Source organism: Empidonax traillii, unplaced genomic scaffold, assembly GCF_003031625.1.
Source record: "Empidonax traillii isolate 1590-97213 ecotype Southwest subspecies unplaced genomic scaffold, ASM303162v1 scaffold84:size2688230, whole genome shotgun sequence".
NCBI lineage: Eukaryota > Metazoa > Chordata > Aves > Passeriformes > Tyrannidae > Empidonax > Empidonax traillii.
The window spans coordinates 1,305,386-1,324,319 of record NW_020955277.1 but is presented as its reverse complement, the minus strand read 5'-3'; the positions used below and the strand labels follow the sequence as shown (position 1 = coordinate 1,324,319).

At 40.7% G+C, this 18,934-nt stretch overlaps 1 protein-coding gene across 4 annotated transcripts in view; it reads right to left on the bottom strand.

Annotated features, from left to right (window-relative positions):
* Nucleotides 1-18,934, bottom strand: part of KIAA1549 (KIAA1549 ortholog) — a 144,431-nt gene that overhangs the window by 70,649 nt on the left and 54,848 nt on the right. For all 4 annotated transcript variants that reach the window (XM_027881154.1, XM_027881155.1, XM_027881157.1 and 1 more), the window contains exons 2-3: nucleotides 2,570-5,293; nucleotides 994-1,082 (exon numbers count right to left, since the gene is read on the bottom strand). In XM_027881154.1, coding sequence (XP_027736955.1) covers nucleotides 994-1,082; nucleotides 2,570-5,293 — 2,813 coding nt within the window. The remainder of the gene's footprint in view (nucleotides 1-993; nucleotides 1,083-2,569; nucleotides 5,294-18,934) is intronic.

The window sequence follows — 18,934 nt, the reverse complement described above, 5'->3', positions numbered from 1 at the left end:
ACTCAAGTTATGTTCAACATTCAAATTGCTCGAGTTAATTTCATAATGAAAATGAGATCATTGACTCAAAAAAGATAATGTGGTGCTGAGCTATGATAACTAGATGAATAGAGTCATGAAAAACTGCAAGTGTAGCTGAACCTCATCAACACCAGCAATTCCATGACTATATTTCCTTTTGTCCCAAGTGCTGAAGTAGATGACTGTACAACAAAGATACACCCAAACTACCTCTAGAGTCTTTTCCTCTCAGACAGAGGGTTTGAGACAGAGGTGGGGAATAGAGACTTTAACCCTCATCTCAACCAGAGAGTCACCTGGAGGTTAGAAAACAACACTGATATATTGTTCAAAGGAGATTCCTTGAGTATCAAAGCATGGGAAGCTTTCAAAAAAAACCAACAGCACAGCAATTCCCAGCCCTGTGAGTGTAGGGGAAGGACAGGAGTTACACATATCTAAAGGCTTAAAAGTAATGTCTTTCTATTGCACACCTGATTTTTTTCACCTTCCTAATTTGCCAAATCATGCATTTGAGATTGCACCACATCCCTTGCAATGTTGATGGCCTCACAACATTAAATAGCACAAGTCTGTGCAGAAGACTTGTTTTTGTTTATACTGCTAAGTATATAATCAGCTAGCAGAACGAACAGAACTTTTTAACAGGTATTTCAAAGGGCAGTTCTTCAGTTCAGTTTCAATTCACCAGCCAAAGGAGGTGAGCAGTAGAGTCTGGATACTGCGCGCTCACCTCTGGCAAAACCAAGGAAGATCTGTCATAGAAAATTACGATATTCTAAAAGTGAAAAAGCTGACGTATTCACATTAAAAAGACCCAGCCACAACATGACTAACATTCATGTTAAAATAAACCTCTCTCTGATATTGCACCTCATGGACTGTTTGAATTACCATTTTAGCTTGTGAACTAAACCCACTATTGTATGACATTGATCAAAAGAGTACTTGTGCACACTTCAAACCACTTACCTCTAACTCTACTGATCTCCTGAACTGAACTCTGAGCACTCCTCTGATGGATTCACTGACATTTCGCAGAACAGCTCTTCGGGCCAGCACTAGAAATTAATATCAGTCAGTAAATACATTTCAGCTTCATCTGTCGGGTTTTGATTCAAAGCTGCATTTTCAATTGTGCAATGCATGAAAAAGCAGGCAATGAGATCAGCTGCATCAAACAGGTAAGATAACAGACAAGGAAGCAGGTAAAGGTGTGACTGTATCCTAAAAAGTGACTGTACATAAAGTTTAAGGAACTCCAAGTTTATTTTCTCTCCCATTTTGTTTTTCCATACCTAATGTCTTCATCATTCTAGTAAAAGAATCTTCTAGAGAGCCACTGAGGCATTCAAATGGGATCTGAAAGTAGCAGCACATTCAGTCTGACCTGTGCACAACAAGCCTGATGCCACAACACAGTTAAGTTTCGTAGGCAACGCATGGAATGCAGATGAGGTCAGAAAAAAGCCACAGAAAATATGCATCTACTTTTCTCCTAAATAAAGAGTAAACAAATGTGACACTAATTAATGAAAGGAATATCAACAGAGTAAGAAACGGCTTTAAAATCCCCACATCCCAATGGACATGATGTCTATTACAGTCACGCTTGACACTGTGACTATGGGTTAAGCAAACAACTGAGAAGTGTCATGTTGTCATCCTGCAGTTACTTGTCGACAAAACTACTCAAATTACAGGTTTTAAAAAAGTCTTCCTCATCACTAGCATAGGTAGATCACCTGCATACCTGGAGAATGAGATTATGCTCATTCTGCATTACATATTACAACTAAATCTTAAGGGTAAAACATGTTGCTTACCACAAAACATGCAGCACTTCTGCAGCTGCCCTGGATTAGTTTGCTGGTATTGTTTTGTTAACAAGCCAGGAAGAGGTAGGAAAACACCAGAAAAGCAAACACAGATGCTAAGACAATTAATTTTGAAACACATTAATGTCACTTTTTCTGGTTACAAACACACCAAATCCAATTGAAAGTAAGTATGGGAGGAGGGAAGATATAAACATAAGCTAGTAAGGGAAAATTATAAAAATGCTAGTGAAATCCAAACATTTTTTAAATCAGTTCTCCTCTTGCATATTACAACATTACCTCACATGCAGGAGTTTTTTTTACAAACAGCAGCAACAACTGAAAGGAGAAACTTACTCAGTCAGAACATTTACAGTTTGGCAGAACAGTACCATGACAGTAACATTCATTTACAACCCATGAAATGATAAAGCAGCCTCTAACTCAGCATACTTGTACATACGCATCAGCAATTTTAGAAGACAATTTAATTCTCTGTGCAGTGAAAGGTATATCTAAATCACTACCAAAATGGACTTTACTCAAGTGAATTCTATTTTTTAAGAGTAAATGATAAATCAATGCTTTTGCAGCTCTTTGTCTAAATTTACACCGTATTTCTTTGAAAGGTTCACCTAGTAAATTCAACATCTGCAATTTAGCTAAGGAGTCACATTACTGTGGCCTCTAAAAAAAAACCCAAAATAAAAATGTTAGGAATATCTTACCTGCGGTGACTAAGTAAGCATCGGGAATGGTGATGTCACAGACATATGGCTGCTTGGTAGTAGTCACAGCAGAAGTTACAACCACCAGTTCAGATGGAGTAGTGGTCACCAGAGGGGTGGAGGAGAATGTCCCCGGGCTGCCTGCAGCAGCTGTGCCATGGCTGCCTGTGCCACTGGTGACAGTGGTTGTGGGGATGCTGGTGGAAGGAGCTGAGGCATCAGTGCCAGCAGTTACACTGCTTCCTGATGGAACTTCATATCCAGTGGGAGGGCTAGAAGTTGGAGGAAACTGTGTGGGAGTAAATGCCACAGTCACAGAGAGAGATGCTGTAGGAAAGGGCATCACGTTGATGGTGCTGGCAGCTGATGTGAGGTTGTCAGGGTCTGTGGGAGGAAGGGCTGTGGGAGCACTGCCCTCGCTGCGAGATGTTAAAAGCAGCGTGGGGTAAACTGTAGCACCAATATCCTCATCAGAAGCCAGTGCAGTTGAGAGCAGAGATGAAGATACATTTAAGACAGGAGTTGCCGGAAAGGTAGTAAACAAAGAGATCAGATTTGTTTCACTGAGCAAGATGCTGCTGGTAGCAGACTGGGTGTCAGAAGTGGGCAGCACCAGGGTAGGAACCACGGAGTGAGAGGTGGAGAGTGAAGGCTCCAGCTGAGAGGTAGCTGCTGTAACAGCTGAGGTAAATACAACTTCAGAGCCCACTGGCAGTACCGAGGGTGCTTCCAGAAACACAGATGACCCAGAGGGAAAATCTGATGATGGCATTATTTCAGGAACATGTGCATCTGGAAGGGATGATACGTTTGAATGAAAGTATGGTGTTAGGCTGAGATCTAACTGAGAAACCTTGGTGTCAGTGGCAGAGCTGACAGTGGTAGCCACATCCCAGCTGGTAACATCCTCAGAAAGTACTGATGTCCCAGTCAACGAGATATGAGGTAAGAGTGTTGATAAACCACTTTGCCTGACAGAGGAAGAATCTAGCACGGTCGATGATAAAGATAAGTAGCTAGACTCAATAAGAAACGGTGTTGATAAAAGACTGGATGGAAAATCTGAAATCTTTAAAGACGGTTCCTCCCTCGTAGATGTCTTGTCAAGCAAAACCACAGATTCTGATGGCATTAATTCTGGCAATTCCAGCAAAGTTGTCTGACTGATTGAGAATGACGCTACTGGCTCACTCGGGATGATGGTAGAGTCAAACAGAATGGTGGTGGCACCAGGAAGTTCCACATGAGTGCTTAGTGTCAATGAAACTGTTTCCAGAACAGGGAGGGACTGGGCAACAGACATATTCAGTGATGTTCCTCCAGGGAGCTGATGGTAGGAAGGAGAAATTTTTATAGGTGTTCTAGTCTCTGTAAAGCTTACTAAAGTGCTCGAATCAGGGATTTCTGCAAATCTTGAAGACAATGAAACAACTGGTCTTGATGGAAAAGAAGTATCAAAAATCTCAGGTGTAGGTTCCTCTAATTCATACCCATCAGTAATTACGGTTGTAAATGGAGTTACGCCTTGTACCTCAGAGGCTTTGATGGACATAGTTTCAACATAATCACCTGAGCCCACATCAGGTTCTGGGGAAAAGCCTGCTTCTGGCAGAAGTGAAACAGAGTCACAATACAGGCAGTAACTGTATGATCTCGTGAAAGGCACTGGACTTGTGAGCTCACTGACAAGCTCTGATTGACTTGGTATTTCTGAACCAGCAGGCAAATTTGGTGCTGTAGTGGAGAATTCACGTGTAAACAGGCTGGCATTAAGAACTGTCTTAGAGTTCCTGGAAATGGCAGCTGAGTTAAGTGGGAAAGACACGAGTGGAAGACTAATAGGAAAAAAAGCAGGCTCAGCGCTGGCTGCTGAAGTTGGCATGGCCCAGGGAATGCTTGGAGTGGGGTATGTCCTTAGACTGAGAGATTCTGCTGCCCTACTACTCCCATCGGCGTAAACGCCACCATACAGGTCTGCACTTAGTGCTGTGGCATCTGGGATCACAGGGCTAGTTCTACCCAGCAGCTTGAGATGAAGAGGCAATCCTTCTGAAGCAGCCCCAAAAGGCAGAGCTGTTAAACTCGCATTAATGTTTTCCTGTGCCACAACTCCAGTCTCTGAAGGAAAGGAAGTGAAATGAATAGCTGCATTTGGAGGGTACAACAGCAAGTCTCTGCTTGCTGTTAGCATTTCACGATCCAGTACAAAAGGCTTTAGTTCTGTAAGAGTGGTACTGCGTTCAGGGACGGCGCTCAACGGAGTCTTCTGCTGTGCTGGTTTTGAGATATCATATGGTGAAAAAAGGACAGATAATGAAGGTGTTAGCAACACAGTTTCTAACATTTCTCTTGATGGCTCTACTGTATTAACTGAGTGATTATCTGTCAAAACTGCAAAAGATTTCAGTGGAGGAGTCCACTGTGCCTTTGAAAGTGAGCTAACAAATTCATCGTCACTTAAGAACGCCTCATTGCTTGTTACAGAGACATCCACCAACGGTGTACTTCTCCCTTCTGAAATCCTGGCTGTTTCTTCTTGGCTAAGTAAAGTCACATCAAAGGAAGTGGTAACTGATGATAAAGCCGTTTGAAGCAAATTACTTTCTTGGGACTTCAAATCACTTTTTGCTAAGGCCGTTTGTGTCCTGCTGCCTGATATGCTTTCGTGCACCTTTAAGTCCATTGAGAAAAAGGAAAAATTCTGCTGTCCCAAGGATCTTTCATCTAAATAAAGAGGGAGAGAGAAAAACAAAAGTCAAAGATTAGTACAAGTAGTAAGATCACAACGAGCGTACCTCACACACAGTATTGCTGGAGACACCTGCCCAGAATTTGAGGGTGAAGACAAAACCTCCGTGACCAAGCCAGATCAGACAAACTCCATTTCTTGGAAATGAGCTGGCCAACACAAGCTCCTCTCACTCTGCACCAACTTGTCTCTACAGCAGCATTTAACTGAGCCCCATGGACGGGTAGAAAGCGGCTCCCTCTTACCTATGCAAGGCTACAGTGCATGTCAGCAAATGGTCTCACAATGTAAAGACACCAAAATCTTACATAACCTTAGGTATAGTGCTTTCCTTTCATATCACTTCATTTCCTCCACTTATATTATTTCTTAATATTAGGCTCACTAGAAGATCTGTTCTGTTTGAAGGACCAGATCCTCCCTCAGAAATAAGTGACACTTACGAGAGATGACGAGATTCCCTTTACAGAAGGCAAATGTGGACCTGATATCAACTAGACAAATTTGCCAAGTAACATGACCGGTAGTTACGCCTTCATTGTCCATCATTCATCTTAAGTCTGACCTGTTAGCAGTGATAAACTGCTTCATTATACAGTTGCCATCTTTATTCACAGCCCTCTACACAACTGCTCTGTTCATGGGCCACCTGTAATAAAGCTTTTCACTGCTCCAGTTTCCGGAGTTCAAGTAGTAATGGCCGGGGCAGGAGAAAAAGCTAAGAATTCACCACATACTTTAACAGAATACTCTCCTCTCTCACAAAAGTGTTCTTGGGTTACAGAGAAGAGCTGTATATAAGCTTTTCCAACCACAGATGAGTTTTGCAGAGAAATGGTTGATTATTGCTTGAATACTTTCCTGAAATGTCAAGACTGGACTAATAGCATTCAGAGTTGAATTATTAAAGGAAATCATAGAAAATTGCCACAGAATATTTTTCAAGGACACACACAAAAGGTTCATCCTTAATTCATCTACCCCACCAGACCATGCTGTTTTCATATAGGAGTGTCCAGACAGTGTTGCTGGACACATTAAAAAGGCTGGGGGTGAAAGAATCACATCCAGTTAAACCACCAGGGCTAAGTTTCAAATAAAAATGAGCATACACAGAAAAAAGGGCTGGACAGTGATACAGTTCACAGCTCAACTGCAACTACGTATGTAACCCTTTAGAGGATGCCTTGAACTCAGTAACCCACAGAAGGCCTTGCAGCAATAGCTCATCTGATCTGTTACCTACTGTTGTCAGTCTAACACCACTTACCAAAGGTGATAAACCGCTCTCCTTACTCCTTCCACCCTGGTCTGTTTACTAAACTTTCTAATAGAACTTTCTAGGTGCTGACACACCAACCTGGTAAGTTTTGAAGGTGCTGCTCTGAAAAGCACAATGACAAGAATTAATGCACAGAGCAAATACCACTGTACCACTAATCACACCTAACCCAATAGGAGTGCTGTGATTACATCCCTTATTTGACAGATTTCATGGACCATGTTTTGCAGCACTGCAGATACTATTTTCTCAAGTAGTCCCAGTCCATTTTTAGCTCCTGAAACTCACTGTAGGCACTACCAGCTTTATGATGCTTAGTTGTGGTATAAAATATACTGCCTTACAATGCTCTCAGGTGAAGGGAAAAAAAAAGAAAGAAAAGAAAAAACAGTCTTGTAAAAGCTAGATAAGACAATGGATACACAAGTCCATCCTCAGCCTCTTGCACAGAGGTCTACTGTTTGAACACAGCACAGTGCAGCCATCATGGAATAACAGCTTTCATAAGGAGTTAACATAACAGTTTCTTGCAAGCACAGAACCAAAAACGTTTGCTGAGCCAGCTCTGTTTGCTGACCAAACGCCGTTCCATGTTTTTTCCTCACTAGAAGCCTCCCTGGCCTTGTCTCCTTTTTTTGACTTAGGCTTCCAGCCTCTATATTTCTCTTTGTGACATTCTGAGTAAGCAGGGAGTTACTAAAGGGAAATACTTACAAAGCTATGAAACAACCAGTGTCAAAACGAATCACTTCTCTCCCTATATGCGTGCACAGTTCCTTTAGCCAGCCCTCTAAAATCCTGCCCACCTTGGTCACACTTTGGACATCCAACCCTTGCTTACCATGAATTCCACATTGCAGGCAAGCATGCTAACAGAGAAAGCAGTTCTTGCTCATCACAGCTCCATGCTGCAAATCCCTGCAGCAGCACACAAGGCAGCCGTGTTAGCTTCAACACAGTACATGCATGGCAAGTGCAGAGCTGATACACCTGACAGTTTATACGATCAGGCAAAGGTGAATACACACTAATTAGTAACTGCACTTTTGATCACACGTTTCCACAAATCATTGACCCAAAGTTAGTGGCGATTCCATCACTTTAGTGCCTATACATGCCTATGCTGCATATCAACTTCCTCCTTCACCCATAGAGAGAGCTCCTTTTGTCTTTGTTCAACTTGATGGGGAGCTGTCACATGGCAAGATCCTGCTGGAAGTGACTACATGTCACAGAAAGATGTTCTGAAGAGTAACTTGCACAACCATAAGCTGTCCAACAGACATGTGGAGGAGGCAAGGTCAGTCTTGGCTTTAAACTCTTCCTGACTTTAGAATTAGCTTTTGGGGTTGTTGGTTTGGTTTTTTTCAGACAGTCTGGTAATATTTTTTCCTTGAAAGACAAAGTGATAGTAAGTAACAATTTTATCATAAACTTCTGTCTCTTAATGCAAAGAATCTTGCCATTGATGCCAGGAAGGAAAGAATACAACTTCTGAAGTAGATATTTCATTTTTAGAAGGAAAACACACTGTGTCTTGAAAAAGTTACAAGCTATAAGACAAGTTAAGAGCAGTACTACTTGAGTTAAGTGGAATGGGAAAAATTCACCTGTGCATATAGGATTTTGAAACAATTCCTCACCAGCAAGTTCACGAGTTGATGTTCCACGCTATTTGCTTTGCTTAGTGTTTTAGAAGCAGAGAGCACCAGTGACATGCCATTAATAACACAAATTGGTGTTTTCTGTCATCTCCAGGGAAAAGTGTACCACTTGAATACTGCTTGTCAGAACTGAGCGTGCCTCTCAGGGAGAGCAGATGGGACGCGTGGCAGATGTGCCTGGGAGTAGCCAGACAGTCCACAAAGAGGAAGGAAAAGCAAAGGAAAAAGAGGAGGAGGAGAAGGCACACCACAGCATGACAATCACCCTCATCAGTGCAGAGTGGCCGATCTGGCTATACCATGGGACAAAGGAAGCAGACAGACTGCACATGTTCTGGTGCATCTCAATGCCATGACTGCTCAAAGCTATTGATGAATATCAATGCTGACTTGTTTGTTTGCACAGCTGCTACTGTGGGGTGACAGTTTCCCCTGTCCTGCCGTTGAGTGAGGCAAAGGGGACAGGCTGATGATCAGACAAGCCAGACACTGCCAAGCTGATAACATTATGTAAAAGAATAGATAGCTTAGGGAACAAAGCTGTGATCCCAAGCTACAGCAAAGGGGAGGAAAGGCGAGCGCTAGTGGCAGGGACCACAGGAGGCACAGATGGCACCAGTACAATGCCTCAGCTCAGACAACAACGTTCGGACGCGGGAGGACCAACAAGCACAGGAAATGTGCTGGTGGGCTTGGGGTGACGAACTCTCTGCTGCTTCTGCCGTCCCCCAGAACTGGTACGAGTCACAAGCAATTCACAAGTAATGAAACCTGTCACTGAACACAACGACCCCTTTAACTGCCAGATCCGTAATTACAGAAGCATAGCCCTGCACCAGTAACGCTGGCGCAGACTTGTGTGAATTGGAGAATCACAGCACTTCCTCATGACTACAGCAAAGGACTGCTGCAGTCTGTAGACTTCTTTGGGGACAAAAATATACCATCTCTGCTTGCCAGGAAACTATGTATGTTCATAAAACAGGAACTAGGCTAGTCATTTTTCCAGAAAGCAATTAGAGGGATGCAGATTTCATCCTTCCTGTAGCTGTAGTGCTGAAAAGTAATCTCTGTTCTATAATCTATAACAATAATTTTAAAAAGTTTGAAATATGTAATTGTAATAATATATGAATATATTCAAGTGCTTTCACATTTTCTTCAGTTATAATAAATACACTTTCATGTACTTTTAAATGCAGGATCCAGATGTAATCTCACCTCTGCCACTGATGTCTCATGTGACTTCAAAAAGTTGCATCGTTTTTCTGCACTCTCCTATTAAAATGTACAATATCACAATTCTCAGTGTCTACTAAAATGTAGGTAATTTTCTATATTATGAAGATGTTAACTATAGATGAAAGCTACAGGCATGACAATGACAGAGAAATCTTTACTTGTGATAAAAATTAAACCTTGAGAATTGAACTAGTAATTTTCATTTTATTATTTTTGAGAAACTAAGTAATTGCTAATAAAGTATACAAACATCAGAAAGTGCCACTAGACTAGCAGCAAAACAGTTCAAAACATCCATAATTTAAAAAAAATTATCTTCTGTGTACTAACACAATGATCTACAAAATTAAATTTTAGTAGCTTTATTTTTTAGGCACGAAATAAAATTGCTTTTTTATTGCTGCCCATTGTTTCCAACTGATGCATTTTAGGTAGAAAGGCAGCCAATATTACATACATTCCAAATATTATGGGAAAATTCTTAAATAACTACGTAACAACAACTCCCAAATTACTGAAATTAAAGCTATGAACTCACTAGGCACATTCACCACTTGAAACAGCTCCCTGACTTCGGGATAGAGTAGCATAACACATTTAAGGGAAGTTTTTAATAACAGTTTAAGTTTTTCCTTGAGAAATGGAAAGTAAGAAATTGGAGTTACTGAATATATCGTAGGATGAGACCACCCAAGGGTAGGGAGAATGATGGATGAAAATGTATCTTAAAAAAATGGTAACTCTTCCTCCTAAAGCTTAACACTTAATAACTTTCCAATTTACTTAACAGCGTTTAGTTCAGCTTCCACCAAAAAGAGCTTGTATGCATTAGGTCATCGCAAAAAATTTACACAGTTCCCTTGTGTAAGCCTCTAACTAAATTTCTTAGGTGTCTGGCTTGTAGGAAAATACCAGTCACAGAAGCATGTACAGACGAAACGCTGTCTGCTTTCTTTTCTGAGAGGCATTAGGCATGGATTGAACAGTGACAGTAATCACCTCTGGCACACAAAAGCCAGGGAGAGGAGGGGACGGGAGCCTGCACCATTCCTCCCTTCTCAAGCTCCAGCTCACAGCTCCTCTGTAGGGCTCTGGACAGATTTTGGAAGGTTGTGTTCCTCAGAGCATGTGCTGCACGCATGCTCAATTCTCCCTCAGGGCAGCACAGGACACAAACCATCCGGAGTTCTAACAGTTCTTTCTCAGAGATGCTTATTTTTTTATTGTAGAAGATAATCTCATCATTTACCAGCTGTACTTTAGAAATTTTAACTAATTAAGCTGGTTGTACCACCTGAAACACTAAAAGAAAGGGAAGGTAAAGAAACAGAACAATTATGCTATGTCTTGGCTCTCTTTCTCACTGCAGTTGATGATAAAGCTTCACAACAGAAAGAGCAGCATTATGAGAAAAATGTTAGGGTTCATGGGAAGCAGCACGCAAAGTGAGTGCCTATGTAAACATGCTCAGTTTTGCACACCTCAGTTTTTAATACATAGCCAACAAAGAAGCAGAACATCTTATTTTTCACTCACATGCAACCAGATGTGGCTCAGCTGCTGCCCAGGTGCAAGCAGACAAGAACCTCCTCCTCCTGCACAGCAAATGAGCACAAGCTTCCATCTCTGCATGAGAAGAAAAGGTGCACCAAAGTACAGAGGAAAGGGGCAAAGATAAACCCTTGCTTGCTGGCCAGCAGAGATAATGAAGGCTTTGTACAGAAAGAGTTTTAGTAGAAAGCAATCTAACTAATTTCAAACCTGAGTCAAAAAAATACACAATGAAATCCTCATGCCCTCTTGAGGTTGGCAACTAATACCAATGAGCCTGCAATACTAAGCACTAGCATATACATTTTCTTCTTTCTCCAACATTAAAACCACCCTCAGAAGTTCCTTTAGGACACTTGCTGGTAATCATCACATGAAAGAGCTGTAGGCAGTCTGAGATCCCAGCTTCCACTGCATGGCTGATGGAACAGCTCAGGAGAAAACTTGCAATGTGTTCTGATCCAGGAATCTTTCTAACATCTCCACAGCTGAAGTAGAACAGGATCCTGTGGTAGTTTACAGTAAATGGTAGACCAACAGAAAAAAACCCCACAGTTTCCCTTTATTTCATACCACATTCTGGTTTGCATGGAAGAGAGAAAAAAAACCCCATGCAACCCAAGGGAAGTTTTTTGTAACACAGAAGGAGGGAACAAGCAGACCACCAGACTGGGCACTAAGGGCAGGAGAGCATACAGAGGGGGCCAGAGGGAGCAGCCCCACCACCTGCTCCATAAACAAGAGCATACATCAATATCCACCTCCCAAACATTACTACCACCTTTGGAAAAACCATGACTTTGCTGACAAGTGGGCTGGGAACAAAACCCATGCCCAGAACAGTTTGTTATGCCTACACAACACCTGCAAGCCCAAATTATACAGAAATCCTCACTCATGGAACTGCATAAAGCTCTTACAGCAGCAAGATGCCTCAAGTTGACAGTCCCTCCCTAGAACTCCTCTGATCAGAGACACCAGGAAGGTGAGGAAGCAAATTAGCCATGACAATTCACACCACTTCCAACATCTCAGGGGGAAGAAGAGTACATGTTTTCCATACGGAAGCTTTCTACGGCCACTATTTCTTCCTGCAGACCATCACCCACAGCCGAGGAAAGCAATGGTTCCATGTAGAGCTCAGTGCTCTAACGTGACCAGCTGTCTGGCCACAAACACACACGCACAGAAACCACAAGTCAAATCCTGGTTCAAAGTGTAGCTTTTGCAGGGAGCATTCACGCTTTTTTTGGCACTTAGCTGTAGATGACATCATCGTGTGGGAAGCCATATGTTAGAGACAAAGTACACACAAACTTGAATTGACTTTACAAATGTTAATTCTAAGAAAAACTCTCATCAGATTTGTTCATCGGGATAACCAGGTCACATTTTTAAAATGAGAAAGCTTTCTTTCCCCCACATTTTTTTTCTTCTTTTACTGCTCTCTGCACAGAACTTGATTTTTAGTCCCTAAAGAGCCAGTGTCAGTTTTCACCCAACTAAATGACTACTGAGAAGTTTTATGTTTATACTCAACACTGCAGTGTCCACCAAAATGCAGATTCTGGAAGTTTTTTAAAAGAGCAATTAAATTAAATTTCTGTTAGCCTTTTTTAGTGCAGATGATAGATCAGTAAGTGGCATATTGCACACAATGCACTCAAATGTTTTAAGGCTGTATTTTTTGCTAAAATTTTACTTCTTAAATTGCATTAACACCACAAAAATCTCTACAAGCAATGAAGTGACAGAAAGCTTAAAGACAAGAGGAACTGCCTAATTAAAACAGAAGCTATGCTGTATCCTAGAAACCCAGTTATCCACGGGGACTCTCTTCATTGACACATATCCTTAACTGTGCCATGCTGACAAAGGAAAAATACCCTTGACTGAGCTTTAAGTTGTTCAGGTCAGCAGGCTCGCTTCTCCAAAACTGTATTACTTCAAGGAATAAGTGGAAGCCCCAACTTGCAACACCTAAAAGCAGCTCCTATGAGAGGTTAATTCACAAGGCTTCTGTTACATACACAAAGCACGATGAAAAATCTGAAGATGAGATTTTCAGCTGGCATAGTACAAACACTCTGTATTGAACTCAGAACAACAACTTCATTGCTCCAGGGCCAGATCGTAACAATATGCCTGGACATGCTTAATTTTTCAAACAGCTGTATATGCAATAAGCAAGTAATACTGAAAAGCTCTTGCACAGTCGGATACGAAGGCATTTAGTGGTACTTGCAGCGTGTATCGCTCGGCAAATTTAGTCACATGAGAGAGAATCTGTCAACCCATTTTCATAGGAAAGGGAGATTTCAAAGAAAAGCTGGGAAAGAGAGCAGAACAGTCCCAGCTACCCCGGCCTTTGGAGCTGAAAAGAAGAGCTTCACCAAGAGAGTGCTGAAAACATGAAAAGAAAAGGGACACACAAAGAGATGGAACAGAAATTCAAGAAGTACTCAATTTAAGTAAAGGTTTGAAATAAGTTACCTAAAATTTTTCTTTACAATGTGCAAGTGTTATTGGCCTTGGTTTCACCTGGAGAAAGAGAAACCTCCTAAAAAATCCTGTAGTAAAGAGAGTAATTGCACAACATCAAAGACCAAACTTCTCCCATAATTTATACACATAAAACTTCCAGAAGACAATTCCCTGGCAAAATTACAAGAAAAAGAAGGTAACAGAAGTATTATTTCAAACCATAAACCCCATACAAAAACATAACCAAAACAAACGAAAAACCAATATTAACACAAAAGCCCCACACTTTTCTGCCTCTTCTCTATAAGCTGTCAAGTTTAGGCATCCACAGCATAACATAGGCAAATTCAATGCAAGTATCGCTACTAGAGACTCTGGAACCTCACTAGCTTTAAGAATAGTTATATCATCAAGTAGTTTTCCTGTGCAAGTATCTCAAGATTTAGCAATTCATTCTCATCTTTTTATCCTGTTCTCCTTAGCAACATCCTGAAAACATGACAAGTAAAGAAATCGCAGTTGCTCGCATCTTAAGAGAAACGAAACTTGCCCAAAGCCTTTTCCTCCATGTCCTTAATGCAACACATCAGGCCTAATCACTGCTCTTGGAGCACTCTGCTGGAAACAGGTTATCCTGAGCTTCTGCTGCCTAAGCTTTCAGACCTGGGGCCAAGCTCATGACCAACACAAACGAGTTCAATTCTGCTGGCTCCAGTAAAGTTGCCAATATTGAAGTCGGTTCTGTGAGGCCACCAGATATCAGCCAAATATACAATACCCTTGATACTAAGGTGTGAGTCTTCTCTCTCCTGGTATTAAAGGGTCATGTGGCAAACTTAGGAGAAAGAAGCTGCGGACACTGAAGTCCCCAAGTCATGGTAGTAAGACAATCCTGTAATAAGTTTCTGCATGGCCCTAGAGACTTCTTAGCCTCAGTTAACAAAGCGAAAAAAAATAAAAAAAAGGAGTAAATATTATGCTAACAAGAGCAGAAGAAATAACCCAGAAAAGGATTTGCTAGAAGAAACAACATATAGATAATCCAAAATCAGAATCTAACCACGGACTACTAGATTACGTATTTCTTACTAGAAATAGGTATAGAAGAACTGGGAAGGTAACAAAACAACTGTCAACGAAAAATATATGGGAGTGGAAAGCATTACACAGCCCTACTTTATGGTCTGCTCACAGCATTTTGTACAGGAACAATAACTCTTCAGGAACATCACAAACTCGTATATTCCTAATTAATATATTGAGAAATACACTACAAAGACAACAATAAAAACTACAGGAAGGAATGCCCTCTTATCAAAACTTAAAACACATGGGCCAAGTGAGAAACAAACTTGTTAGGAAACAGATCCACTGATGCGCCTTTCCCAGGCAAGATTACCAGCAGAGCAACTGAAACACGTTTCAGAACTGAGCATTGAAGAAATCAGCCACAGCATGGCTTGGAGATGTTTTTGTTATCACTGACATTTATTAGGGGCATGCAAGAAAATACATTTAACTTAAAGCAGCGAGGAGAAAAGGACGTGGACAAGGCATTATGCACAGGCTGATAACAGTCAAACTCTGCCACATTCAGTAATAATCATTGCATATTTGTCACCTTGGTTGCCACAATGACTTCTCAAGATCCTGTAGCGTGGTACCATGTTAGCTTGGTTGGGAACTGCTGCCAAAGCTATTGACGACATCGAAGAAATTATTCTTCCAAGACCTGACCAGGAATTTCCACAGTCCTTAAGCTCCCTGGGTTATCCCTTCACTTCTCCATAGGCTCTACTGTGTAAACTCGTGCCATTACTGTTCAGTAAAGCTACTACATGTCACTCAGTAAGATACTGCAAATTTCAGCACATACTGATTAAACAAAGACCTACAGGTACTACTCCACCTACCACTGATGGCATGGTTAAAGGAATTCTCCACTGGAAAAAAAAAATTGGGCCCGGATTAGAAGCTCCTCAGGTCAGTCTCACATCTGGTTAAAACCATGAAAGCAAATGGGAAACAGGGCTGAGATGCACTCTGGCTGCACAGCAGCCGAGACAAATACAATAAAAAGAATAACATCCCAGAACGGTAAGCATGGGTCTCATGAGAAGAATACAGGCTTGTCTTCCATTCAGGCCTTGGTATTTGTTTTTGAGATTGTATTATCTACACTTCAGGACAACCTGTAAGTTTAAACCAGTGTGACGCGTTCCTTCCTTATGTGGAACCACTCAGCACAGTATACACTTTCAGAAGCTGAAACACATGCACCTTTGATTTTGAACATAGAAGTGTGGGTTTTTCTTTATGATGTGGTCAATAGCTTCAGCTTTTAAAAAATATTGTCACATTGAATCTGGTGAAGCACCAAGTTCCTTTCATATGTGCTACACCTCATGACAGCATATTATGTTTGGAAGCTGGAACAGCTACCCATTGGAATCTAAACTGCATTTAGAAGTTGGGGATTGATGTCATGAATAGCTTTAACCTTCCTACTTGAAAATATCACTGCACTGAAACTGGGACTGACAATGTTCACCACACAGTATCACATTTGGAGCATTTCCCTTCCCTTTCCAAAGTATTTCCAGAGGAAGGAAATAAACTGAGTGACATCTGTAATAAGGTAGAACTGTGGGTAAGCATGAGTACAGTTTTATATGGAATCAAGACCTGAGTTTCAAGAATAAGAACATAAAGTAGACAGAAGGCTGATGCACAATTTTTATTTGCATATAAATTGAAGCAGATATGATTTTCCAAGATAGAGAGAAGACCATTTTCTGAAACAGAGCTATTCTCCCTTACTACATGCTTAGTACAATTTAAAATAATTGTAGGCTTCTTCTGTTGATTTTTCAAAAAAAAAGGCTTAGCAACACAATGTCGACAAACAGAATTGAAATGAAAATGACTGTACATGCTATTAACTACTTCTGCTGTTATTCAAAATAATGTTAATATACAATATTACTGAATAAAGAAATAACACAGATGTGATCATTTTCACAGTGTATCTGTTTCAAGAAATTTACTGTTCAGAAGAATTCTATGTGTAGTAAAACAGGTTCAAAAGAAAGGGGTAAAAATACACTAACCTTCTCTAGTAAGTTATCAGTTACCTGAGATGTAGTATTTACGATGTACATAAGTGTTGTTTCATATATCTCCCTTATAGACCTGGAAAATCCACTCCTGCTTTAAATGGCAGAGGTTGCTAGAGAACAGCACATTAGGTACAACCAACCAGACATTCTCTTGGGAGCTGACCCAACTCCTATACATCGGGATCCTTCCCCTTTCTTAGGTGGAAGAGCTGAATTGAAGGTCCTGGTTAACCCTTGATGCATTCTTCTTCTAATAACCAGGAAATAACGTTATATGTAGTAACTATATGCCCACACCTTAGAAACCACTAAAAAGTGCTAAGATGAGATATCCCAAATGAAACTTTTTGAAGCAACTACCTCAAGTACTGTCAAATACATAAATGATGAAATTCTCTCAAGATGAAATCCTTTCCTATGGAAAAGAACAGCCCTCAGTAACAGAGGATAAGGTCTTCTATATCAAGTAGATTTCAATTATTTAAGAGGCTGCACCATGCATATGGCTATCTCCTTCCCTTCTTACTACAACTTGGCCTTTCACAAGTCACACTGTTAAACTGCCCATGATCAAAAAAGGCCAGTGTGTGTGGATCAGGTCACTGCACACATACTCTCTACTACTTCAGCCTGTATAGCCAAACTAGTATAAAATTTCTATTTCTGCTAAAGGAAAAAAAGCACATCAGTCTTACACAAGTTATGAGCTACAGTCTACTTATTTCACTCTCTGTGGTTTCAAATCCCCCTCCAACAAACAGTCAGTTAGGAGTGGACTTCTAGACTAATTATGTCTAACTGCAATATTCCCATTACCCCATAAACACTCTCTTGCTGATCTCATATAGAGGCTGGTACTAGTACAGTTATCATAAATTTCTCCTCTTCCTGCATAGAAAAAAGCACTTCACGGAGGGGAGTTTTTTCCCTAAGAGTGAGGGAAAGGAGTTCTGAAAACACAGGGAAGTTTCTATTTTCTTTATAAGTGGACTAGACAGGGCTCATAAAGGTCTGAAGAAAAGGTTTTGGAGTACATGGGCTTGATTATCCTTTGCTTTTAACCTTACACAGGTATTCAAACATCCATAAAGTGCTGCTATCCTAACCTGGGAAAGTCTGCACACAGAGAGTAACTGTCTACAAAGAGAATTCAGTCCATGAACTAATATTGGACTCACCCCAGAAGGGATGTGGTACAGATAGAATCTGTTAATTAAAATGAAAAGAGAAAATGTGATGGGAGTATGATAGTCTGAGCTTTGTTTTCAAGTGCAATATATTTTAATGCTCCCATCTGCAATGAGCTGAGCCTTATTCAACCTTTGAAACAAGATTTTTCTTTTCTCTGCAGACTCCATCCGGCAGGGCCAACATTATTTGGCACCCAGCACAGTGGTATAACTCAGTCCCTTGAGTGTGGTCCTGAGCAAAGCCCCTTGGGTGCTGTAGGAAACACAGGGCTTCTCGCCCAGCTGACTACACAGGGTCCTACAGGAAGGGATACAAACCCAAGTCGGTTGTCTCCTGCTGTAATACTAAAAAAGGAATTAGAAGAGCCTTACATGTGACTTATTGTCCGGTTTTGGATGTTTCATTTAAAGAAAAATATGGTTTAATTATAAAGTATCCAAAAAAGAGTACTAGACTGGACAGAGGTGCTCTAATGAGGAAACAACTGGGATAATGTTGAAATTGATAATTCTAAAAGAAAAGTGAGTACAGGGAAGGTGCAGAATAAAACATGCCAACTGTTTTTAAGCTTATGCAAAATTACAGCAAGGAGGAATAATCTATTTTCCACTTCTGTACTGGACAGTTCAGCTGTCCTAAAAGTCATTAGGATGAGTTTTCCAAAGGTCAATGTTGCTCTGTATTGGAAACGATTGCTCCAGATGGTCCAGGAGTCTCCATCAATATAGGTCTTTAAGAACAGTTTAAACAACCACATAAGGAATTATAATTACAGCTGATTCTTGCTTTCAGACCTATTTCCTCTGATCCAAGCTGTTCAGATGCACTGTAGATGGAAATCAATGTCACATTTTAAAGCTGCAGGACTAAACCTTCAGTTTATCATATACAGCACAGCTGTTATAAAGAAAATAAACCAATAGGTTGTGTTTATGAACATCCAAACTTTCCTTGAAAAACTAATCTCTCCAGGATCTATTAAACCAAAAATGTTAGCTTATATATAGCAAATTTTCACCATAAACATGAGGTTGCCAAAAAAAAAAAAAAAAAAAAAAAAAAAAAAAAAAAAAAAAAAAAAAA